Source organism: Panthera leo, chromosome D4 (genome assembly GCF_018350215.1).
Source record: "Panthera leo isolate Ple1 chromosome D4, P.leo_Ple1_pat1.1, whole genome shotgun sequence".
Taxonomy (NCBI): Eukaryota; Metazoa; Chordata; class Mammalia; order Carnivora; family Felidae; genus Panthera; species Panthera leo.
Genome location: NC_056691.1, coordinates 80,559,977 through 80,586,703, shown reverse-complemented (window position 1 = coordinate 80,586,703; position 26,727 = coordinate 80,559,977). Strand labels below are relative to the sequence as shown.

The following is a 26,727-nucleotide window of genomic DNA, read 5'->3' as shown; positions in this document are numbered from 1 at the left end:
AGGGGGTGGGGGGCAGACAGGAAGGACCCAGCCTACACCAAGGGGAGGTTGGGTCTGGGGAAGGTGGCGGGCTGAGGGGACCCGTGGGGAGACAGGTAACAGTCACCATCACCTTCCCCCCAAATCAAACCACGAATTCCTAACATGGAGTGGCAGGTGAGAAGGGGCGGCATGCTGCTGTGCTAAGGATCCCTGGGCTTTGGGAAGGGAGATGGGCCCAGGCAGAGCCCCCAGACCCCGTCTGACAGCGTGTGCAGATACGGGGCCCCGGCTTGCTGCCTGCCTTCCCTCTCTTCCTTCCAGGATTCCCTACTGATGCAGAGAAAACAGATCTGGGTTTGAATCTCGGCCTCGACATCTCGGTGGAGCCTGAGAGCTGAGGGCCAGAGACGGGCAGAAGGCCCATGTGGTCACGTGCTCCCAGCTCCCTTCTCCATCCTACCCTAGTCCAGGGTCCTCCACAGCTCTCAGGGCACACCCAGCCTGCTGGCACCATGGGTCCTAGTGGTCCACTCCCCACCCCCAACTCCACCTGTAGATAGAAGGAAGTCATACCAGATGGGCAAAGGTTCTGTGTCTTGCCCAGGTCACAAAGCTGATATGAGGCTCAGCCCTGAGTCTGCTGACTTTTAGCTCATTCTTTTCGTTACTGCATCGAAATCTTTAAGTGCCCACTTTATGCCCAAACCACATGTTGCCTTACAAAGTCCATACTCCTCATTTTAGAGAAGGGTAAACTGAGGGTCCCCCAGGGTCACATGATCTCCAAGAAACAGAGGTGGGACTTGTGCCCAGCCCCTGATGCCCTGTGGGGTGGCTGCAGTCCCAGGCCAAATCACAAAAGGTTGGGGCCACGTATGGGTACAAACAGCCGGGACCCAGAAGTGCTCCCAGCTGAGTGGTGACCTTGGACAAGTCCAGCCTCTCCCAGGCTTTAGTCTTCATGGGGGAGGCGGACAGAATGAATCCGAACGAACACAACATGTTGATTCTCCATTAAACTCCATGGTTGCACAAGGGCATTTCTGTGAGAGGGGGTGACATCCTGTCCCCCGAGTTTCAAACGGCAGCGAAGACACCAGTTATTCAGGTATATCCTGTACTGTGTCTCCTGCCTCCCCCGGGGCAAAACCATGTTGCCTGGGTTCCCTCGGCGGGGGAGGGGGGAGGGTACACACAGCAGCAGTCAGCCAAGCACGTGAGGATGCGGCCTATGGCAGCACATGTGAGGAAGTGCGAGCTGGGCAGGAGAAGAGGGTGTGCTTCTGGTCCTACAAGCGTCCGTCCCCAACACCCAAGCCCGGCTCCCTCCCACCAAACGCCCTGTCCTTGGCTCTCCACCCTGACCCTCCCCAGATCTCTACTGTTCCAAAGCCAAAAAGGGAAATACGATTCCAAGGATAATGGCGGATATTCTGTATTGAGTGTCCACCCTGGGTCAGACGTGGGCCTCGACGTGCCAGGACTCACGAAGGTCCACCACAGTCCTTCAAGGAAGGGTGGACATTCCACACGTTACTGATACAGACCGGAGGCTCAGAGAGGCTGAGTGACTAATGAGGTCACACAGGTCACGGAAGAGCCAGGATTTGAACCCAGATCCCTATCTCTGAGCTCTCTAGCACCCGTGAGCTCCAAGCACAGCCCAGTATAGACACTCACACCCTGAACTGCTCCACACAGAAAAGGGCCAAGGTGTCCAGGGAAGGACACAAAACGTGAATGTCCAATGGTCCTGGCATCCATCATTCTGGAGCTGTGTGACACCGAGCAAATGATTTCATGTCTCTCAGCCTCAGCTCCCTCATCTGTGAAATGGAGACACGAATGGTCCCTCCCCTCCAGGTTGCTGTGAGAAGTGGGTAAAGTGACAAGTGAACACGCTTTCCACCTTGCGGACCCAGCTCGTGCAGGCGGGACTGAGTCCCAGTGCCTGGGGATCCAGAAGCCTGGGGCTGGCTCTGACCCACACACGGTTAATGGGGCGAAGACGTCACTACAAGAAGGACGCCAAACCTACCCGGCAGTTAAAGCGCCGCAGTGACAGCAACTTCAAGGTGTGATGATACCTCTATCAGAGCAGCAAAAGGAAGGGGAACAGGCAAGGAGAAACACTGGGAGGTTCCAAGAGGGCACGGGGGCCATGGCTCCCCTGCTCATGGCCGGGAGTGCACACTTGTGCCCTGACGTCAGAGAGGCTGGTCTCAACCTTGGCTCCACCATTTAGTGGCGCTTGGAGCTTAGCTGAGTGACTTCCCCTCTCTGAGCCTCAGTTTTCTCATCTGTGAAATGGGGTGATCAAAGTTTCAGCTTCAGGGCTGTCTTGAGGATTAAAAAAGATCATCTACGTAGGACCGGAAGCATAGTGCAGGTGGCTACGTTATTATTAGTCTTTGTTCCCTAAGGCCCCTGAAGGCTCAGCCCCAGAGGCTGTGGCCCCTAGGGCCCGGGGGAAGGCAGGACTTGGCCTCAGCTCCAGTTGACTGATTGGAGTCAGGGTCACCCAGGTGTCAGCGTCTTTGCCCTCCCTGCAGGCTAGAGATGGTCTTCCAGGGGCCCCCACCACACCCAGGGGAGTGACCCTGAATCCACTCTGGCACAGGCTTCCCTTTCCTCCTGCTGCCCAAGGCCAATTCGGAGCCTGAGGCTCACACCCACCTCTTGGGGGAGCTTTTTAAATGCAGATACCCAGGTCCTGCCCCTGACCCACTGCACTGAAATCTTGAGGGAACCTAAGAATCTGTTTTGCAAGCATTCTTATGACACACAGACAGGTGGGAGAATCAGTTGCCCCATGGAAAGCCCCACCCCGCTTAGCCTGGGTTTTGAAGCTCCATCGGCCCCAGACTCAGCCCAGCTGCTCAGCTGCCTACCCAGTCCTCCATACCCCTCAACTCCAGTCCCACCACGCATTTCACCATTTCACAAACACATCAGTTTCTAGTGCGCCTCTATGCCTTTGCAGCTGCTGTTCCCCCTACTTGGAACTCCCTCTTTCACTGTGCCTGCTTACCCTTTAAGACCCAGCTCATAAAGTCAGCCTCCAGGGGGATACCCTTTCTAATGCATAGGGAAGAGCTAGTTACTCCTAGCTCATCTGGAGCCCCAAAATCACACCGCATGGTGACAGCCAGGCCCGTGCCCTCTCTGTTCCATCCACCCAAAACCCTCTTTCCCCTGCTCCCCATAGGGCTGGCGCCTCATCCCTTGGGCCTCGGCGCAAATATCACCTCTCGACCACACCACCTCAAGGAAGCCCTCCTGTTGTCCTCTATCACAGCAGCCTGCTTTTCTTCACAGCACGTAGCTCAAGCATGAGAATGTCTACCAGGTCCTCTCTTGGGCACCTCCTCCCACTCAGCCCCAGACCCAATAATGGTGCCTGGCACATAGCTGGCTTGCCATAAAAACTGCTGGATGAAGGAATGGATGAAGTATCGATCAAACATCCACCCGTCTCCTCTATAGACCATGAGCTCCCAGGGGAAGAGACGGCGTGTTCTGTTTTCCCCCTGTCTGTACTTCTCTGTGCCTCCAGTGGCCGACAGAGCACTGGACAGAGGGGCGCACGGGAACATACAATAGTGTGCGTGCTCGGCGAGGACACAGCGGGACACAGAGAGTCAGATGATAAGGGTCACCGCGTTCTGTCTCTGTAAAGCTGTTTGGGTTAGTCATAAAAAGGTGTATGCTAATGAGGCCACTGAAATCAATAGCTGAAGTATATATGCTGTGCTTTGTCAATTCTAAGGCCTCATCAGTTTTAAGATGCAGCATTATTTTATGGGTCTCCAAGAAAGAAAAAACACAGCGATTAAATTATGACACGCCACAGACTGCAACGTGAGAGATATTAAAACGCAAAAATTAAAATCGTGCATCTTAAGAGTCGCGGAAGCGTGGTGTGCATGTGCACACGTGAGGGTGTGTTTATCTGGCCTCGCTCGCGCTAGACTCTCGCTTCCCCGGCCAGCTTGCTCTGGGCCCCGTGGCTGCGGGGCTGTCTGTCCTCCGTCTGCCCCCTCCCTCACAGGACGGGACCCCCGTGTGGCCCCCAGGCTGAGCCACAGAGAGGGGAGCAGCTGAGTGATCGGATACCTAGAACAAGGGAGGCTGGATGCTCTCCCGGTCCGTGAGGCTCCAGGAAGGGGGCCCGCGGGGTCGCAGAGTGGCACCCCAGGCCAGGTGGCGATGGTGACGCAGAGATAGTTACCGTGACCCGGAACGGCGTGGTGGCCGAGGGCTCCATGCTGGGGTTCTTCTCTGAGAGGCTGCCGGGCAGACTGCGCCGGGAGCCCGGCCTTTCCTGGGGCGACTCTGTCAACAGAGGGAGAGAGAGGGTGAGGACAGACGATCGAGGCCACTCGGTCAGGCCCTCCTGTCATTCCCCATCCTGCCCAGGACGACAGGCAACTGGTCCCCCTAAAAGAGTACAGCCACTGTGGAAAACAGTTTGGCTGTTCCCCCAGAAAGTGAAAGACAGAATTACCCCACGATGCAACAATTCTTCTCCTGGGTATATACCCCCAAGAGTTGAAAACAGGGACATACACAGACTTGTATGCAAATGTGCACAGCAGCGTCATTCATAATAGCCAAGAGGTAGACACAGCCCAAGTGTCCATCCACAGATGAATGGACGACCGTTCATACATACAGGGTGGTACATCCATACGATGGAATGCTATTCCGTCATAAAAACGAACAAAAGTTCTCACACACGCTGCAGTGTGGACGAACCTTGAAAACATGCTGAGCTACCAAAGCCAGACCCAAAATGTTGTACGAGTCCACTTACATGAAACACCTGCAATCGGCAAACTCATAGAGATGGAAGGTAGGTTGGAGGTAACCTAGGGGCTGGAGGCAGGCGGAATGGGGAGGTATTGCTTAATGATAAGAGTTTCTGTTTGGAGTGATGGCAAAGAGCGAGAAACGGGTAGCAGTGATGGTCACACCGCACTGTAAATGTATTTAATGCCATTAAAGTGTACCCTTAAAAATGATTAAAATGGCAAACTTCATTATATATATATATATGTAATTTATATAAGTATATATATATAATATATGTGTGTGTGTGTATATATATGTATATATGTATGTGTATATATATATATATATATATATATATATATATATATATATAGTTGTGTATATTCCAATGTGTTTTAAAAAAAGCTCTCTCTAAATCTTCACTTCGAGTCATATATCTTGTGACATAATAAAGCTTCCTGTTCCTGGAGGTATACAAGTAGTCCCTTCAAACATGAGAATCTGTGATCTCTGGCTTCCAATTCAGACCTTCTTTTCTAGAGGCCTTAAACTCGATGGGAGTGCAAAGGCTGGTAGGTTTCAGGATCAAGGGTAGCACCCAGCTGGTTATTTCAGTGTAGCCATGGGGGGGCCCAGGGTAGCCACGGCTTCCCACAATTCAAGAGAAGCTGGAAACCCGAGCTTTTCAAAATACGAAGTGTTTTGATTTTTAAACGGTGACAGCTTACTTACAACTCACAGCCGTGACCTGAGCCTGCCTGTTCAAAACCTCTCAGGTCAGTGCGACCTGGCCACTTTCCTGGCTGGCTCCCCCACGCCGTGCTCGGCACTGGCTATCTCTCTGCCTGTGCTCCAGCTGTGGTCCCCCACAGAGGAATCCGGTCCATCCCATCCCACAGGCCCCGGAGGAGACCCCTGGTAATCCCTCTGCCCCCAGCTCTCAGCCCCCTTCTGGCTCCTCTAGCAACAGCCAGGCCAAGCCTCCTACCGATGATCTCACTTCGCACACAGTACATGTCTGTCTGTCTGTCTGTCTGTCTCTCTCTCTCTCTCTGCTTGGCTATGGAACTCCTACCGCCCGTACCCAAGCTGGCTGCATCTCATCCCCAGTATCCTGTGTGGAGCCTGGCACATGGGGGCTGCTCAGGAAAGTCCTGTTGGCTCGCAAGGAAGAAAAAGGACGGGGGGCAGACACTTCCCCGGTGCATGTGCACACACAGGGACGCATGCCCAGCCACACACTCACGTCCACATCTATGCAGACACTCCAACGGGTACCCACGCAGACTCATCCGCAGGGACACATGCATTCGAGGACGGGTGGACGTGTGCACATCTACAGAACAGATGACGAGAAGCAAGCTGTCCCAGAAGGCAGAACGGCAATGTCTACATTTTCCGGTCCTTTCCCTCCATGTAGCCAGATTGGACAGAGGTCTTCAGAAGTGTGGAAGGACAGAGTGGAGCCCGTCACCACGCCCCCCAGGATAGGCTCCAGTACTGAGCCCTGGCCAACGGCCAGGCAGGCAATGCCACCCTGGGCCTGGGGGAAGTGGGCCACCACGGGGAGGGGTTCAGGCGTAGCTGACTACCAGGCAGGGGCTGATACCAGGTCCAGGTGTGCACTAGCCAGCCCTCGGCCACCTCTTCCAGAAAAGCTTCCACTACTCAGCATCTCCCCAGCCCAGTGGCTGCGATCTCCCAGGGCCTCGCTGCCTCCCTTGTGGTGTTTCCTGCTGAGAACCTTCTTCCCTCCTCCTCCGCAGTCCCTGCTAGTCACACTCTAGGAGACACCACTCGTTCTGGAGGTTTCCCTAGGAAATCTCTTCTTGGGCTCCTCGGTCTACCTTCACCTCTCCCCCCACCCCCCCATCACCTCCACCTGGGTGTCCACCATAACCACTGTGTCCTACCTATGTATGAGGCACTGTGCTCAGCGTCCAGAAGCCCCTCAGGAACTTCGCCTCCCTTCCCCAACACACACACACACACACACACACACACACACACACACACACACATATCCCTCCACCGCCCTTCCTGGGCATGTGGGCCATCATGGCTCCAGGCAAGACATACATGGAGCCACCAGGTAGGGCAAGAGGAACCCAGCAAGGCTGCCTCTCCTCTGAGACAAAACCTGATATCCCCTGTGCAAAACACTGCCTCTTGCCTACTGGGTCTTAGCCAGGGGCCTTTGGGGTTACTTGATCCAACCACCCATGGTACAGATGAGGAAGCTGACAGCGGAGGAAAGGAACTTGTCCATTAGCCAGCCTCTAACTCAATAGGACTATAGCACAGACTCTCTCTCAGGTGCTCCCAAAATAGCCTTAGACTTCAATTCAGAAGCCCTGGCCACACCCCACCCATGTGAGAAGGTAGAAACGCAGGAGGAGCCTGCAGGAAGGGATAGGAGTCCCCTCCCCCCTGCACAAAACAGCCGGATCTTCTCACTTTTCAGCCTCCCCTGCATGCTCAGGGCAGGGCCCTGCCCTCCAGAGGAAAGTGACAAGGGACCTTCCTACCTCTGCAGGCAGCTTCCACTGGCCCCAGTTCCATCCTCCACTCTTTTCCACCCTGCCTTCTGCTCCAGGGGGCTGACCTGTGTAGACCCCACCAGCTGAGCTTCTGGACTCCCCAGTTTCCATGAGGTTAGGCCAGTGGTGGGGGGCCCTGGCAGGAGATCGGACGGGGGGGGGGGAGGAAGAGTCGCCCACACTGGCTGCCTCCCTCCACTGATGGTCCCAGCTCCTATCAAGAGGACCCTGTCCCCTGAGCGCCCACACACCTCCCCTCCCTCAGCCTTGGTAGATCATCCCCGGTTGTCACTGGTTCTGGGGTCCCACACTCCTCTTCACGGTTCCCCACACCCGCCCACACCTCAAATCATCCTAGCGTTAAGTGCCATCTGCTTCCTGCTGGACCCTGACTGCTTAAGACCAGTCTGGCTCCCCCAGCTGCTTAAGACCCAGCCCCCGCTTGTGGAGCAGAGGCAACTCCTTTACAGAGGGGTGGGGAAACAAGGCCAGGAAGGAAGCTGTGTCTTGTCATGGGTCTTCAGGGGCAGGGTCTGGGCCGGGCCAGGCTCTCTCCCCATCTGACACCCCAAAGGGCTTTCCCAAGCCTGCCAGAGGCTTGAAACACTAACAAGAAGCTTGTGGATTACGGAATTCTGAACCAGCATTTCTTTACCTTTTATGCCTTATCATTTCCCCTAAGAGGTCTTTTTAGGCATTTTTTTTCTAGATTCCCCCCCGCCATAAAACTCTAATACCATATACAGTAGCTATCTTTATGTACTGTACAGAAAGTAAAAAGAGTGAAATTTTGGGGTTCGTGGGTGGCTCAGTCAGTTGAGCGTCTGACTTCGGCTCAGGTCATGATCTCACGGTTCGTGGGTTCGAGCCCCGCATCAGGCTCTGTGCTGACTGCTTGCTTGGGGCCTGGAGACTGCTTTGGATTCTGTGTCTCCTTCTCTCTCTGCCCCTCCCCTGCTTACGCTATGTCTCACTCTGTTTCTCAAAAATAAATAAATGTAAAAACAAACTTTTTTTAAATAAAAAAAAAGAGTGAGATTTTTTTTTTGCCCCTTCCCTTCTGAGAACCAACTTTTTTCACCTACTTGGGGTAATATCACCCCCAAGTTCTGGAGCCATTCAAACAGAATCCCCACATGACACCTTGGACAGCTATGGTGAGCTCCACCTTCCAGATGAGGAAACTGAGGTTCTGCGAGGCAAAAATGACTTCCTCTAAATTTCCCCCAGGCAGGAAGTAAGAGTATGTGCTCAAGCCCCTTAAACTGTTCCCCAGCAACCCACACTGAGGACCTCAGAGAAGGCAGAGGGTGGCTGGAGCGTGGGGGGTGGGGAGGGGTGCAAGACTGGTACCGGGAGACAGGATTCCACCTGGCCTCTGCTGTGTGACTCCAGGCAAACCCCTTTCCGTCTCTGAGTCCATGATTTATCATCAATCCAGTGAGTCAGGAGGGGGTCAGGGCTGTGACTACCTCTATTCTCCACCACCAGAACAAAAGCAAAGACAAAAACCCAAATCTTTCTTTATGGAAAGTTGATCACCTTCCCCCATCCTAATTCTGCCTGCAAGGGATCAGTCTGAGTCCTCGACAAACACACAGAGGCCTATGTCCTTTGATTTAGCAGGACTTTTTTTTTTAATCTGGGGACGCAGACACTGGCCTCACGTCCTCAGAGGTCTAAGCAAGACACCTAGTGCCAAACAGAATCCCGGAGACGTTAAGTGACCTAACACTGTGCAGCGTGAAGGTGGCATCCCTAGACCTTTGGAACACTGGCCCAGGAGTCTCCTCTCAGCTCACACTCTCTCTGTGACCTCCACATGACCTCAGGGCTCCCAACCTGCAAAACTGGGCCACCAGCCGAGCTGACCCCAGATGCCCTTTCCACGAGGAAAAGAAAAAAAAGTCTCCATTTTACCAGAAGTGCCAGGCTGTATGCATTTTAACCTTCATGTGTTTGCAAAAAAATAATAATAATAATAATAATAAAATAAAATAAAATCGGTTTCATTCAAATGCTGCCAGCTTGGTTGCCATGGATACCACCTAATCATGAAGGATGACTGTTACTTGTTCCCATGGAAACACGGAGGCCTGAGGAACATCCTGTAATTTCAGACAAGACACCAAATTTCAGTTGTCGGGTTGTACTGCCCAGATCTTAATGCCCAAAAACAGGTAGAGGCAGCAACCTCTAATACTCACATCAGGAGAAAAGAATTCAGCACGAGTACAGAAAAAGGAGAGGAGAGACAGGGGTGTGTGCATATGTGCTGGAAACAGTGACTAGGAAAACGCAAATTAAAACTACCAGATGCCATTTCCCACCTTTCAGATAGACAAACATTAAAAAAAGAACAGTGACCCCAGTGTTGACAGGGATGGGGAAGGCTCCTTCGTCACTGCCGGTGGAGTGGGAAGGGTTTGGAGAACAATTAGGCTAGAGCTAATGGAAACCGACACACGCATGCGCCCTAGGACCAGACTCCCCCCTACATGTCCAGTCTAGAACGATGCTTCATCCTTGCACATGGACGTCTGCACGAAGATGTCCCCTGCAGCACTGCTTTGTAGTAGAAAAATGTTGGGAGCAGCCTAAACGTCCACCGAGAGGGGAATGGAGCACCACACCCTGGGGCAATCATTTGGAGGAATACTATACAGCAAGGAAGAGGGTATGTCTCCGGGGGCTCCGTTCACATGGCACACAATGGCACTACAAAGGATCCGGTTGTGTGAGATCAACAGGAAGCACACCAGAAATATGACGTTGAGTGAAAAAAAGTACGTTGCCAAAGGAAGCAATGCAATCCGCTTACATGCTCCCCCCCCCTTTTTTTTTTTTACAAGAATGTTCCTAACATTTGTAATAGCTAAAAACCGAAACAACAAAACACCCTTCAGTAGGTGAATGGTTAAACTGTGGTCCATCCACTATGTAGGAGGCTGAATATTGGCCCCCCCCAAAGAAGTCCACTTTTCTTCCTAATTCCCAGAACCTGAGAATATGTTATTACCTTACATGGGGACTTTGCAGACATGATTGAGGTTAAGGAGACGGGAGTTTATCCTGCATTATCCAGAGGGAAACAGTCTTAACTGTGGAAGAGGAAGGCAGGAAGATGAGTCAGAGAGATGTAATGATGAAAGAGGCAGGAGACGTTCTGAGCACGAGAGGAACGATGGCAGAAGGGGATCACAAGCCAAGAAAAGCTGGGAACCCTCCTCTGTTGACAGCCAGTAAGAAAACGGGACCTCGGTCCTACAACTACTTGGAGCTGAATTCAGCCAATGAAATGGATTTTTCCAAAGGAACCCAACCTGCTAACATCTCAATTTTAATCCCGTGGGACCCACAGTAGACTTGTGACCTACACAACTCTAGGATGACAGATCTGTATTTAAGCTAATTTTTTTCTAGTGTTTATTTTTTTTATTTATTTATTTTTTATTTTTGAGACAGAGGGAGACAGGGCATGAATGGGGGAGGATCAGAGAGAGAGGGAGACACAGAATCGGAAGCAGGCTCCAGGCTCTCAGCTGTCAGCACAGAGCCTGACATGGGGCTCGAACTCACAGAGTGTGAGATCATGACCTGAGCTGAAGTCAGACGCTCAACCCACTGAGCCACCCAGGCGCCCCTAAGCTGCTAATTTTTTTTAAGGTTTTTGTTGTTGTTGTTGTTAGTAATCTGTACACCCAACATAGGACTCAAACCCACCATCCAGAGATCAAGAGTCGTGTGCTCTCCTGACTGAGCCAGCCAGGCACCCCTAAGCGCTAAATTTTTTTTTTCAATATATGAAATTTATTGTCAAATTGGTTTCCATACAACACCCAGTGCTCATCCCAAAAGGTGCCCTCCTCAATACCTATCACCCACCCTCCCCTCCCTCCCACCCCCCATCAACCCTAAGCGCTAAATTTTAATCTGTTGTCGCACAATAAGAAACAAACACACATGCTGTGAAATATTACACAACAATGAAAAAAGAATGCACTAATAGATTTCCACAACTTCGGTGGATCTCAAGGGCATTATGCTCCGGGGGGGGGGGGGGGGGCGCAGAAGCCAATATCAAAAGGCCATGTAGTGTCTGATTCCATTTACGTGGCATTCTTAAAGTGGCAAAGTTCTAGAGATGGACAGTTGAATAGTAGTTGCCCGGGGTTGGGAATGGTGAGGGGTGGGCAGGTGGGTGTAGCTATAAAGGGGCATCACCAGAGATCTTTGTGGTGCCAGAATAGTCTTGTGTCTTGATTGTGGTGGTGGTTACATGAATGTGGATACATGTGCTAAAAATGGCACAGAATTATACATACATGGTCCCAAGTTTCAGAAGGGGAGAGAAAAGAGTGGATGAAAACAGCCCCTGACATCCAGAAGCCGACCTGACATGCACAGCTACATCATGTTATTCTCCTTCTGGACATAAACAATCTTATAGGGTACTAGTCTGAGACGAGGTTACCATGATAAAGTGAGACAAAACAAGGCCACTTCATAATTTTGTCTAAGCAACTGACAAAAGCTGGGTCACTGTACCACCCGCAAAACAGCAAACACCCTCCCACGTTGGCTATAATGACAGACCGCTGCTGCTTTAACAATGACAGCTTTATTATCGTCATGCTTACCTCCTCCCCCCAAAGATAAATTTTGAGATAACCTATCATGGAAGCGCCCCGCTTTCTGGCAGCAGCCAAGCTAGAGCGGACCCCACTTCCTCAGACTTCCCCAAAAGCACCCAATCAAAGCCCAAATCCTGTAGCAGGTGTTTTTCTACCATATTCGGACTGAGACGCCCTGTGGTTCCCGGTGGTATATGTTGTCCCTCACTGCCACAACAAAAAATAAATCCAACTTGTCTAACTAGAGGTGTGCTCTCAGTGGGTTTCTGGCTGGAGGGCATTGATGTTGAAGGATATTGTAGGATAGTCATGTGGGATGTAACTATCAGGGGAAAGCAGGTGTAGGGTGCACGGAAACCACTCTGTACTCTTTTTGCAACTGCCTATATAGCTGTGATAATTTCAAAATGGGAAGCTAATGCATAGCCTGTTTAGAATACATGGGATCATAGCTGTGTGTAAATAATTGAGATTTTCCATCCCAAGAAACGAACTGCAGAAATATATTGGTATCTGGTGTCACCTAAGTAGAGAGAGTCGCCAGTGGTGTAGAGGTAAGAGGCACAGATATATAAAAATCACTGCTAAGGCTTACCCTAGACGATGTAGGCTGAAGTTCATTTGCTGTCTATGTGATTAAACTGATACGATGTTTTACCTTCCCTTTGTATGTGTGTTTATCAAAACATTATCATCAGAGGTTGCCTTTGAAGAATGGGATGGGCTATGGTAGGAGCAGATGACTGTACCATTTACTGAACGAGGAATAATTTAGATTTCCAAAAACTAACAGTAAAATTAAAAATACACATAGGTGGTAGAATGATTCAGTACGAATTGCGCCGCCTGAACACATAGGAAAGGAAGAGAAAAACACAATCAGAAAACGAAACAAATAAATCAGTCACGGCAGCCCAAATGACCAGTTACACAAAGTGGATCAGGAAAGTCCAAAAAGCAGACTTAGGAACAAACCGGTGGCCAAGGGCACATAGCTCCCCATCCCGGAGTGCCAAAAGACTGGTCCCCACCCTCCTCCCCGCCCTCCACTGCGGGAGTGGCCAGGTAAACAGCAGGAAGAGCCAAAGGTAAAATCACCATGGCAACAGGCCATGGAATCTTCATGTTGTTAGAACTTCCCAGACACAGCAGTCCAACTAGATGCCTCTGTGTCCATCTTTGTGTGTGTTAATGAAGAAATCCGTCCTTTATTATTATCTGCTTCTAACAGCTGAATAAAGAGGGCCTCCTCCTGCACACTTTTTCCAGTTCAGCCTTTGGTCGTCTGTCTTTGGGAGAAGGACAGGTGTTCCTTAGAGGTTACTAAACCTTACCCACCTGCGGTAGGCAGAATAATGGGCCCCTAAGAACCCACATCTTGATCCCTAGAATCTGTGAATATGTCACGCGTGTGGTAAAAGGGACTCAGCAGATGTGATTCAGTCAAGGATCCTGAGATGGGCAGTTTACCTTGGATTACCTCCTGGACCCAAAGTTATCCCAACAAGAGGAAGATAGGAAGGTCAGAGAAGGCAGAGCTGGCGCTGTAGTAAAGGAAACAGAGGTTGGGAGGCGGGGGGGGTGGGTTAAAGACTTCCAGCCGGAAGTTTCTAGAAGCTGGAAAAGGCAAGGAGACTGACTCTGCCCGAGAGCCTCCAGGGGGAAGAGTGTCCTGGCCACCACCTTGATTCTAGCCCAGGGACACTGGTTTCAGACTTCTGACCTCCAGAACCGTATGATAATAAATCTGTGTTGTGTTAAGAGACTGAATTTATGGTCATTGTTACAGTAGCAACAAGAAACCAATACAGCCACTGATAAAAGCACGACTTACTCTAATTACACTAAAGTAAAGATAGAGGGATAGCACTGTCAGATCACTGGCCGATTTAAGACAGGGGACACTCCAGGTGTCTCGTCTCTCGTTCTCCAAAGGGACAGCTGCTTTAAAAAAAGGAGACAAGTTTCCTTCTAGAAATCTTCATCACCCTATATGATGTAAATTTGTGTCTTTCTCCACGATGTACTTGTTATCAAAGGACATACATGATAACCACATATACCTGGAAACCACAAGAGGGTAGGGTACCTTTGCTGGCTATTCTGCAGTATAACTTAGAGATGTTTTCACATCTGTGCCTGGAGAACATTTCATCTTTTCAGCACCCTGTGTATTTATCCTCAGTATAGATACTATTTACATCAATCATCCTTCCTCTAGGGCATATAAGTTCTAATGATAGCACTCCAGAGGGAACCATGATTATTTAAACCTAAAATATTCAGATGTGTTATTAAATTTATCCTATCTTTCATTCCATTCAGAAAATATAAGCTATTTATTTTTTCCCCAAAATTCAACCTCAGGACTTACTGTTTTACACTTTTGTTTAAAAACCATACTATTAAATTAGAACATGGCTATAGATATAACAGCCTTTATTTTTTCTGACAAATTAAAATGGGCATAAAGCTTTAAGTGTGTATATACTGATTTTTTTTACATATAACTTTAAAACTCTCTTTACCTTTCAGTACATGACAACTCGGAATTCAAATTTTAAATTATCTCCAAGTTTCTAATTTAATGGTTTGATGCTAAAGCAAACTGAACTTCAGTTCTTTGTGTAATTTTTAGCCTGAGGAACAGCTGACCCCCGAGATCCTGTAAGGGACATGACGCTATAATTTGGAAAAACAACAGAGCGATCATTTTATGTTCTGGAACAGACCATCTGTGACTGCCCTAGGAACTTGGGGGAAAAGGGGACCAATGTAAACATGAAGCTCACGCTACCTGCTATGCCCAGAGTCCTTTGTCTCTGACCCACGGGGCTCGTATCTTCTGCCAGTACCCGTGAAACTACCAGGCTAAGCTGCTAGTTTGCAAGTAGGCTAACATCTCCATCCTTCAGGGTAATTAACAAAGACCATCAAAAATACTTAGGAGTAAATTTAATAAAAGAAGTACAAGACTAATAACTAAAAATACAGTCCTGGGAGGCTTTTTTTAAAAAGACCCAAATAAATGGAGAGATACACCATTTTGTGGATTGGGAACACTCAGTGTTGTTGAGACGGCATTTCTCCCAAACTGATCTATAGATTCAATGAGATCCCAATTAAAATCCTCGCAGCCTTTCTGAAGACGCTGACAAGCTCAATTTTAAATTCAGATGGCAAAGCAAAGGACCTAGCTTGGCCAAACAATCTAGAATAAGAAGAAACGGGTTGGGAGACTTACATTACTTGCTTTTCCAGACATACTTTAGAGTCTTGAAATACAGCTAAAGCAATCAAGACCTCGTGGTATTAGCATAAGGACATAGATCAATGGAACAGAAGAGCCTGTGGAAACTCTACAACACGTATATGGTCAATTGATTTTTGGGAAAAAAATGCAAAAGTAAATTGATGTTGTGAAGGATAGTTTTTTCAATAGCTAGCACCAGAACTGGATACCTGTAGTGATAAAAACTGGCCCACTAGGAAATGGGGAGAAACAGATGTGGGGACGGTGACTGTGCCACAGGAAGAAACAGGTTCAGAACCCTGACCACAGGGCTAGGAATGCAGAAGGCAGGATTCAGCCCCATAATCTTTGAACCTAAGGGTTTTGCACCATGATGGGAAATGAGCCTCCATGCACAGATGAGTGACAGGACAACGGGTCCCAAATCAGCCAGGAAGCTGAGTTTCCTCCCTGCCCTTGGTCTCTCTCTACGTTTCCAGGTCCCATCACAGCCCAGCCACAAGGCAGAAAGAGAAGAGGGAGGCCTCACTGCGTATCACATTTTGTTTCCATGATGGTGGGCGTGGGGAAGGAAAGGAGTCTTGAGACCATGGAACTATTAACAGTCTGTTGTCTCTCCAGTGGAACTGGGATCAGAGTTCAAGTTGTCTTTAAGTTCAGGACGTTGGTTCAAAGTCAGGCGACTTTGCTGGGGGTGGGTCTGCTGGGAGAGGGGCATGTCCAGGATACCCATCCCCGCCCAGAGCATTTGGGGGAGGGCACAGCAGCTCCCCTAGAGGGGACGTGGAGGGGAAAGGCTGCTGGTACTCAGGAGGTGGAGGGAAGAGCCAAGGAAACAGCGTTCCTCTCAGTTAACATCCCGGGACCTCACGAAGGGGCCTCTCCAAAAGCACAGTGTGGGGTCTGCCCCCTGGCCCCTGGCCGGCCTCATGGACAGTCCGGGATAAGTCCTGCAAACTTCTCCGCATCTGTAGACACTGTCACCAGCTCTTCTTTAGGACCCTCGACTCGAGCCTCTTAACAATTGCCTTTGACAGTGTATGCCTCCTACTCCTCATCCTAACGTGTGCCTCACTTTCAAGGACTTCCCAGCCTTCCAGAAAGCTCCGGAGTTCCTGGTCACTCCAAGGACTCATAGCCTAAAGCCTTCTCTGGTCCCCGAATCTCTTTCCTCCTTTGCTTTCTAAGGATCTCTAGGAACTTTGGTCTACAGGGTCACCTCCTCCGTTTCTATTGCTGTGTTTCCCCCGCAGCTCGTTGGTCTGGAGCCTCAGGGCCTGTCCCGGGGCAGGCAGAGCGCGGCCGTGTGTTGTGTGCTGGGAAAGTAAGGAGCTCCCAGGGTGCAGACACCTGTTTGCTCGCCTCCGCCTGGGCGCAGGTTCTCCACATCCGTTCTTTAAAATCGTGCCATATTACACCTTTGGAAGGGTTTGCCTACCCAGTAAAAGCATAAAAGCGCAGGTGGGCCGGACACACACTGCCTTCGGGAGGTTGATTATCCCTGGGGAGAGGACGGGGCACTTTAGCCACACCCCACGGGTCAGCAAATTTTTCCCATAAAGCATCAGAGAGCAAATATTTTAGGCATCTCTCAACGACTCAACTCTGCCAAAGTAACACAAAAACAGCCACAGGGGTGCCTGGGTGGCTCAGTCAGTTAAGGGTCTGACTTGGGCTCAGGTCATGATCTCACGGTTCGTGGGTTCGAGCCCCGTGTCGGGTTCTGTGCTGACAGCTCAGAGCCTGGAGCCTGCTGCGGATTCCGTGTCTCCCTCTCTCTGTATGCCCCTCCCCTGCTCATGCTCTGTCTCTCTCTGTCTCAAAAATAAATAAAAACATTAAAAAAAATTTTTGTTTTAAAAGAGGAGATAGAGGGGTTTAGCCCTAACTGGTGGTCTCCCCTGGGGACCGTCGGTAACCCAGGAGCTGCCTCCATAACGTCCCCGGGAGGGGCTTCCCAGGCCCCCAGCCCCAGCGCTGTCTGTGTGGGTGGGACTGGGGGCCACAGCCTAGGTCCTCTGGAGCTCAGGGCGCCATCCCGGGAGAGCCGCTGCGGGAGGGCCTCGTGCCCCAACCTGCTTGCTGTTAAAGCTGCAACTCCAATCAGGTGCCTAAACACCAGTGGATCTGTGACCGCAGAGATAGTTCGGGAAACTCAAGTTTCTCTTGGACCTCAGCTCCCACCCAACTTCTCCAATGGTCCAGCTTGGCACACCACTCCCGGCCCTCTGCCCAAGCATCAAGAGCCAGAGTAGGCTTGCCAGTCGAGCCCACAGCTCTGCCGGCTCCCACCCCGCCCCAAGTGCTCTAAACTCACCTAGGTCTTTCCGAAGGACTTATCCCACCACTTTCTTGCTCTCCTGAGTGCCAGGCTCCTACCGATTTGGAATTTCACGACCCAGTTCAATTTTCATGAGTAAAAACAACGCCATAGCATCATGTGGGAACAGGCAACAATAGGGCCTCTGACTGCTGGTCTTGCCAAATACAATGGTCAAACAACTATCACCATCTTGGGCCCCCGGGTGGCTCAGTCGGTTGAGCCTCCAACTTCGGCTCAGGTCACGATCTCTCGGTTTGTGAGTTCAAGCCCCACATCGGGCTCACTGCTGTCAGCACGGAGCCCTCTTTGGATCCTCTGTCCCCCTCTCTCGGCCCCTCCCCACTTGCACTCTTTCAAAAATAAAACATTTAAAAACATTGTCACCATCTTGCCTCTCATAAAAGGCATGTTCGAACCCCAAAAAGAGTCCAAAACCCACCATCTCAGAATAAAGAAACGTGACTCAAATGGATTACGTGGAAATGGATGTCTTGGGAAACTCATCGCACTGGACTTACACTTCTTTTGCTGTCGGTCAGGGAGCAAATGTGGCCGTGTGCCCAGTACTGGTCCTCAGATGGGGATGGCATTCCCTGTACCACCTCCTCCAACCTTGTCAGCTTCTCTCCACCGGCCCTCTGCCTCCCCGAACCCCACACCCACTGGCCTCCCTCTGGATTCTAAAGGAAGCGTGAATGACCTCCCTGCCCGGCCTCCCAACCCTGCTTCACACCCAAGTCTTTAAGGACACCTCCTCCCACACTCCCCCAAATGGGTCTGGTCCTTCTGTCCCTCTCCCAGCTCAGACCCACTGTCTCCTGCTTCTGGACAGCCAACATGGCCACCTACGTTCAGTGATGGGCACTCTGCCGCCACCTTCTCCCTGACCCACACCAATCTCGAGCGCTGGTTACTAAAACTCACGCTCCTAAACCACAGCTCTGGGACGTATAGTGAGGGTTAAACATTCTGACTCTGCTACTCAGCAGCTGGGTAATACTGAGCAGGTAACTTACCCAATCACAGCCTCAGTTTTCTCATCTGCAAAATGGAGTAGATCAGAGAAACTGAGAGAATGAGGATTCAATGAAATGATGCAAAAAAGGACTTAGCAGAGCCCCTGGCACCATGCAAGTCAGCGTTACAATTACCATTATTTTCAAAATCTTTCCCTTGATTCCCTGTGGCTTGCTAGGGGGAGTTGCAGCCTCTTGGCTCACCATTCAAGGACCTGTCTATCCTTCCAGTCACATCATCTGCTAACCTGATTATAGGATACCTTCTCCCAGGCTCGGCTTCCTGAGGGTGGGGACTGGCTGTATCCTCCATGAGGGTTTGCAACAGTAGGTGGCTCACTAAAGCTCTGTTGCTCTGAACAAGTACAAGTGACACTTGTAGCAGCCTCTGGGGGAAGGGATGCCAAGGAACCATCTGGATGGTTCCGATCTCCACAGGCATCACATTTTATTTCTAGATCAGCCCTAATAAAGGTGCAATTAACCCCTCAGGCTTTGGATGAACAGATCATGACAATTCACCCACCCTATAATAATACTCTTTGTTTGCTACAAGTGCTTCTGGGCCCAGAGACATTTAGTGACTTGTCTGAGGTCACACAGCATTTATGACATGCAGTGAGGACTCCCACCCTGGCCACACTCCTAAGCCAAACTCAGTCCCCAGAAAAGAAGTATAAACGGGTAAGAAACGATTTTTTCCTCAGACTATCCCTAACCAATTTATTGGTTTCCAATGTCTACAAACCTCCCACTCCAAGAGGGACACCCAGAAGGAGCCCCATCTCCCATCTCTGGTTGCTGGGCTCCTCTGGCCCCTCCCTTCCCTCTCCCCTCCGCTCCCTCATCCACTCCCTCCTCTTCTGCCAGGCGCTCAGGGGAGGGGACGGAGCCTCTCCCAGCCCCACATCTTCCTCCCCATCCTCCCTGCGCTCTGCCTTTTTCATTTCACAGCCATGTCAACTCATCACCTCCAAGGGCCAAGAAAAAAGAAAGAACATGGCCTAGATGCCGAAAGTGCTCTCCTGTCTGTCAGGGAGAAGAGAGGAGGGAAATAAAAGCTAACAAGACTTCTAAAAGCAAAATCCCCAAACCACCTCTCGGGCACCCAGCAGCTGTCAAAGTCAACACAGGAAACTGGCAAAGGAGGGAAAGCCCATCCCGAATAAAACCCCGGCAGCTGTGGAGTCTGGGATGGATAGACCAAGCGCGGCTACATTTCCAAGGGCGAGATGGGCGTCCTCGGCAGACTCGTCTTTTCTGCTAACGCACAGGTGGGTCTGTCTAGACTGCAGAACTGAGCCAGTCTTTTCTGAGTATCAAGGCTACTGGTCTTTTCTTTTTTTTTTTCTTTCACTATCATTATTTGGAGGGCTATTGAGATTCCCCTCGCTTCCTTATTTATGCAGTCAGAGGAAATCACAGCACAGAGAGCCGCTTCCAAACTCAAGGCCACGTGGGCCAATTTCAGATGGATAATTAAATATTGAACAAACGCTCAAATGCCTCTGCTGGATCGGGATGGCTAAAAATAACCACCCTGCCACTCCGCGTGGCATCTCGCAGGCTCATTCTCAAATCCCTCCTCCCAGCTACTGTCAAATACAACCTTCCCAGTAACGGTGGGGAGCTGGGCACAGACTGCCCAAATTCCCAATCAACAGAAAACAAAACTTCAGCTCCCGGTGAGCTCTGAATGTTCCTGACCAGGAAATACTCTCCCTTTCCTGACATTTAAACCAAGTGGCCTCAAGAGGAAGGTGCAGGGGAAGTATCACAGTCGTTGGCTTTTCTTTTAAAAACAGTCCAAAGGCTTCATGTCACTTCTACGCAAAACATGTATGTGGTCCAGGATGTGAGCGAGTTACACGGGAGTTCAACCCCCATCCCCTCCCCCAAGAAGACCCAACGAGGAGCCCAGCTGCCTCAGTTTCCCTTTCTGTGCTAACCTGAGGAAAAGCCACAAACAAAGCCAGCGCAGAAATAGAGCGCAAGGGTCAGAATTCCAGAGCCGGATCTCTCGTTAACTTCTTTGCATAAACTTGAGCACGCGCCCTTGGCTCTTCGGGCCTCGGTTTCCCCAGCTGTCAAAGGGAACAGTTAGCCCCCTGGTGCTGGAGATGCCACGAGCCCTCCCACCTCCATCAGCAGCTGAGCAAAGCAGGCTCCGGCCCCCCAGACCACCAGGTTTCAGTAAGAAGAGACACAGCCGCGAAGCTGACCCCACTGAGCACGAGAGAGCGTGAAAAGGGGAAGCGCTGGGTTCCTGGGCACGGTTCTAAGTGTGAGTGGGCTTTGGAGTCCAGCAGCCGCCTTTCACACCTTGCCTCTTACAGCCACTTACTTCACATGGCAACTCAGTGTCCCCACCGGGCAAAGGGAAGTGACGATAAGGCCCCCTGCCCCCTAGGAGGATGGGGGAGTCAAAAGAAATATAAGATGATCAGACACAGCTTTTGGCCCAGGGCCTGGCACAAGTTCAGCCATTATCTTCCTTCTTATTAAAGGTGATAAAGATGGGCCAAGAGGCTGACATTCCAGCAGATTCACTGGGACCTGGGACCTCTGGCCTCCCTCAAGGACATGAATAGCTCTGCGGAGTGGGCCTCAGGCTGTCGGCCGGTCTTCAGGGACCTCACCCAAGGGGACCCTGACCGCTTAGCACAAAGCGATGTGGTGAAGAAACAGGGCTGGGGCTGTTCGACCTGTAGCCTTCCCAGGGAAAGCGCACGGTTGGCAGAACACGAGTAAGGATACAGGGGTGGGGGCGGGGGGTGAGACTGGGCCCAGGGCATCACCTGAGCGGTCCCAGGCAGGCGGGCGGAAGAGCCGACCAGGAAGCCTGACCCCCAACAGACGCCAACAGAATCATTCCCCTGCCTCCCTCCCGAGTTAGGGCCAGGAGCTGGGGAGACGATGGCCGAGAACACTTAGTAGAGTCACTGTGCAAATCGGATAGGAGGAGGAGGCCTTATCCAAGCCAAGGCCTGACCTCAGAAAGATCTGCCTGCCCACAGAATAGCGAGGTGCTGCATCTGTAAGCTCAGGAGCTGGAGTCTTGCAGAGCTGGGCTCCACCATTTCTGAGCCGTGTGATGCCGGACAAGGCTCCCCAGTCTTGGCGTTGCAGTCCCCTCCCCCATAACATGAGGATAATGCCAGGATCCGTCTCACAGGGTTGTTGTGAACGTTAAATGAGATAAGGCAAGCACAAAGTTAGGCTCACTGCTGGGCACTGAGAAAGCACGCAACAAACAAAAACCATTTTAACTTTATTACATGCCATGAAAGGGAGTGAGCATCCCAGCTCCTGGGGTGTGTAAGGGTGAGGAGGGCCTGGAGAAGCTGGGGTCAAGCCCCGCAAGAGGGATTGTGTCTCAGCAGGTACAAATGAAGAGATGAGGCAGGAAAGGATACTTGTACAATGACAGAGGTTGCATTTGGGGCAGAGAGTTGGGACTCGGAGCCTTGGGGGGGGCCAAGATGGCGGGGGCGAGGGGACAAAAGACACAACCAGACCCCACGCTCAGAGCCAGCTTGCCAGCCCGCGGGGCACCTCGGCAGGTCTCAGTGAGGCCAGGGTCCCTACGGAGTGGTTCCAGCCCCCGCCCTTCCCTGTGGTGGCACACAGTCCCTTCCCTAGCCATCGCTCCCAACCGGGGAGTGGCTGTGTCAAACCAGTACCCTGCCCCACCCTGGTTCTATGAAGGTGCTTCTGTGCCTCAGTGTCCTCATCTGGACCCCCCCGGGTTGGATCACTCAGCTGCCATATCTCCTTAGGAGGTCAGCCTCAGCCCTCCTGGGCACCACTGCGAGGCCCTCTTGCCCGCATTTCTCCAAGTATGCTCAAAGCCCCGCCAGAGGCCCCTCAGACAGACTCCAGCACACCCCGAAAGGAAAGGGGTCCGGGGAAAGGGGAGAGGGACCACACAGCAGCCAAGAGATAAGGCCATGCAAAGGGGCTATGCGTGGACGTGGAGGAGGGCCTGACCATCTCAGGAGAAACCATCCACCAAGTCCCTAGCGCCCAGGCAGGGTCGGGCACGTGGCCGGACCCCTGGAAAAACTCAGACAACAACATGAAGAGAAGAATCAAAACTTCTCATGAGGTCAGGTCTCCCGACATGTCAGGCAGCAGGCGCAGGGTTAGCCCTGCTTGACAGAGGGGGAAACTGAGGCCGCGGGAGGTCCCCAGAGTCACACAACCAGCTTGTTGCCGAGCTGGGAACAGAGCCTGTCTCCCACCAACCACGGCTCTGTACCCTCAAAAGGGCTCTGTGCCCCAGGGCACCTCAGCAAGCCAGCCTCCTCAACCATCTGGCGGCTTGGTGAGGGCTGGGAGCACGTGCCATTCATCCCCATGTGCCGCCCAGTGACCAGGCTGGAGCCCAGCACGTAGTAGGTGCTCAAGACATGTTTGCTAGTTGGGTAAATGGGCCATACTTTATCCAGAGAGAGAGGAAAGCTTGCATTTCACCCCAGCGGCCCTGGGGGGACAGATAAGTCAAACAGACGGACAACACTTTCCTTGACCTTGGGGAAGGTAAGTGGGAAGGCACCCTGGCTGATGACACTCTACCGGGGACAGGACCCTCTCATATCCAAGAGCCATAGCTAGCCTTCGAGTGGACTCAGGGTCACAGAGCACAGTGTGAAATGGCCAGATGACCCTTACTATCCCAAAGTCGCTCTTTCCACCCTGCCTCTGGCAATTGTCGACTGTAGGTCTCACTCTGCCTACTCCTCAGATGGGGCAATCAGGGCCCAGAGAAGGAAGAGCTCTGCTTAGTGCCCCCCTTTGCTCCAAGCTGGGGGCAGGGCGTGCTGCAGACACTGTCCCTCGCTTGCAGCCCTGCCAAGGACAAAGGCCTGCTCTCAAGTCCACAGTGAGGCCCCCACCACGACTCCAGGGGGCAGTGGGAGCTGTGCGCAGGGGGCTCCCCCAGAGGTGGCAACCTGGCCACACCCCTTTCAGAGCCCCAGCCAGCTGCAGATCCCGGCCTCCAGCAACGCTTTCCTGCACTTCTCTGTCTCTGAACAAACACACCCCGAGTTCTCAGTCATTGTCCTTTCTCGCTAGTGGCAGAGGCCAGAATGGGTGTGGAGCGACGGGTTCGGGGCTGGGGCGCTGGAGACCACCCCGCCGGGCCCTGATGTCACCACTATGGGACCAAGCCCCCATGGTCCTTCTGAGGTCAGAAGGGACTGGCTCAAGGCCACCGGGTGGCTCCCCCCACATGACTTACCACCTAAGTTTGGGCGCTGGCCTCAGGAGGAGGGCCAGCCCTGGGGGCAGAGGCAAGGACCTGGGGATCTAGTGGAAGGAGGTCCGTGGCTGCTTTAGGTGGCCAGGGGCCTCCAGCCTCCACCTCTCACCCTGCCAGCCAGTTCTCATGCCCATCCATGACTCCCCATCACACAAGGCCCTTTCTCTGGCCCAGACTACTGCTCCCCTCCCGGGTCCTTCCCCTCCCCACCCCAGGACAAATTCTGTCCACGACACCCAAGGCATTTTCCTTCTCCCTGTCGTCGTACACAGGCTGTTTCTCTGGCCAGAGTAAGAACGCCAACTGAGGCCCAAGTTGCAGGCAGCACAGGCTTCTAGCTTTCAGTGCACTTGCTCTCATTCTTAAATGACCCTTCTGTCACTACACCTGTTTACCAGACAGGGCCCCTGAGGCTTAGAGGGGTAACCGGCCAAAGTTTTGTGCCCAACTGGGGTTTGAGCACACATCTGACTCAACCACCCCCTCTACCGAGGGAAATGCTATCCACCTTGTGACTCCCTGTCCAAATGTCACTTCCTCTGTGAAGCTCTCCCTGATTTTCCCAGATCGAACTTCTGTTCAATGACAGTCTCCACCCCACTCCCTGCAGGCTTTGAGCTCCTTCAAGGCTGGGACACAAAGCAGCGGCTGCTGCACAGGTGGGGCCCGGAAGCTGGGGCTCAGCTGACCGCGGGACACAGGGCCTCCTGCCCAGTCAGCTGAGCAGAGGGGGACTTCTGTTTCTCCCTGTGCCTCTGCAGTCAGGGACAGAAGGGCACTGAGGTGCAGAGGAGGTCATGCAGGGCATCTGCAAGGAGAGGGGAGGGGCGGAGGCCTTGGGGTGGCCTGAGCATTACGGGGCATTCGTACACACCCATTTCTCATGGCATAAACCCATTTCCTCACTGAGCCCTACAAGTCCTGCCAGCCCTCTTCACAGCTTGAGAAACTGAGGCTCAGAAAAGAGAAGTGACTGGCCCGAAGTCTCAGTGCTTGAACCCAGATCTCTGGTCTCTCAGGCTAAGCCTGGATGGGGGTGGAGCAGCCAGAGGCCACTTCAAGGAAGGCAAGGGGATGTGTGTCACAGGCCTTGAGAGGCCCTGGAGGACCGAATTCCCAGCACACACCTGTGCACACTCTCAATCTCAGCTTGAACCCATCCACGCATGGGGAACTCACTACTTCAGGAACTCACTACTTCCTGAGGAAGCCGCATATGTTGTTGTTCAGCCCCGACTGTGGGAAAAGTCTTCTCCATGCCGGGGGAAGCAAATGAACACGTACTGCCTGACTTGCCCTCAAGCTGATGGTAAAACTGAGGTTCAGGGGCAACACTACAGGGCTCAAGCCACACGACCAGCACCCAGCGGGGTGGGGGTCTGACCTCACGTCTGCTGGATTCCAAGCACAGATTTGCTCAAACCCAGGCCTGATCAAACTCAGCCTTCCCGTTTCCCAAGATAACCTACTCGGCCCAGGTCCCTGCTGGGTGCTACCAACTGCCTGCGCTCACGTGCGTGCTCTCTCTCTCCCTCTCTGTCTCCCCCTCTCTCTCCCTCGCCCTTGACCAAGTCCCCTTTGAAGCCCTCCTCCTTCCGGGAGTCCTCTCCCTAAACTCCATTGCACCCAACCTGGTGCCCAACCTCGGAAGGAAGTTGTGCTTCCCCGCCCCCCCCCCACCCCCACCCAAAAAGCAGCCTCCTGGATCACATGCGCTCCCAACTGAGGATCCTGTTACTGGAAAAAAGAAAATGCTGTTCCCATTTCCCCTCCTCCCTGTCCTGCCTCCTGACTTGAAAGAGAGAAACTTTTCAAAGGAGGTGGGCCCACCCACTCCGAGGGGTCCCAGGCAGATTCAAAAGCTCCAGCTCCTTTGGAGCCAAGGATTCATGGGACAGCACCCTCTGAAGTCCAACCACCTGTCCCTCCACCCAAGAGGGGGAGAAGCCTAAGGCCCTGGGGACAGAAGTTGGGGGGGGGGGCGCTGAGACGGGCGCCCGGCCCTAAGCTGAGAGGCTGAAGCTCTCAAGGAAAGGTAAGGAAAAGCCAAGACCCTCTCAAAATTACTTCATTGCCAGGCTGCTGGGTACACTGAGGCACAGTGGTGCAGGAGGTGGAATCTGAGAAAGGGAAGAAAGAGAACCCCGATGGCAGTCTTCCCTTCCCCTGCCCCAGGCACAAGGGGAGACGGGATCTTCGGATTCCCCAGGACGGTGGCGGAGGAGGGAGAAGCTGGGGGGGGGGGGGGGGGGGGAGGGGGAGGGGGATCAAGCGGACACAGTAATGGACAGCCAGAAAGGGCGCGGGGGGTTCCCGTTATCTAGACTGAAGGAGGATCGGGGGTCCCTGGCATTCCGGGCATCAGGTGGTGAAGTGGCGGTAGAGGGGACCCAAGGGTCAGGGGTCGGGGTGGCGCCTACCCCTGGCGGGCCGGGTCCGGCTGCGGGAGCGGCTCCTCTGTCGCTGCAGCCGGGGCCGCCGCAGCAGCCGGTAGTAGTAGGAGGGCCTCCCGGTGCTCTTCCTGGCGCTGCCGCCCGCGGACATGCTGCCGCCCGCCGGGCACCGGGCCGGGCCTGGGCGCGCTCACACGGGCCCCATCGCGCGCTCCGGCCCGCCCGGCGGGCGTCCCTGCCTTCTCCCGCGCGCTGGTGCGGTCGCCGCCGAGGCCACGGCTGCCCCACAAAGTCGCTCAAACTCCTCCTCCCGCCCCCGCCCTCTCCGAGCAGCCGGCCCCGCGGCGGGGGCCGGGGACCGGGAGGGAGGCCGGGCTGGCACCGGCCCGGAAAGTCAGTGCAGGAGAAATCCCGGCCTGGAGTCGGCGGGGCGAGGCGGCCCGGAGTGCCCCGGGACCCCAGGCGGGTCCCCAGGAGGGTCACCGTCCGCGCCCCTCGCGCCTGAGAACAGTCGCCCGACCTCAGG

The 26,727-nt window shown here is 52.8% G+C and overlaps 1 protein-coding gene across 3 annotated transcripts in view; it reads right to left on the bottom strand.

Annotated features, from left to right (window-relative positions):
- The window catches only part of LOC122204761 (DAB2 interacting protein), a 121,521-nt gene extending 95,166 nt beyond the window's left edge, over positions 1-26,355 (bottom strand). For all 3 annotated transcript variants that reach the window (XM_042912416.1, XM_042912413.1, XM_042912415.1), the window contains exons 1-2: positions 26,229-26,355; positions 4,214-4,317 (exon numbers count right to left, since the gene is read on the bottom strand). In XM_042912416.1, the coding sequence (XP_042768350.1) occupies positions 4,214-4,317; positions 26,229-26,352 (228 nt within the window). In that variant the 5' untranslated portion in view covers positions 26,353-26,355. The remainder of the gene's footprint in view (positions 1-4,213; positions 4,318-26,228) is intronic.
- Between the last annotated feature and the right edge of the window lie 372 nt (positions 26,356-26,727).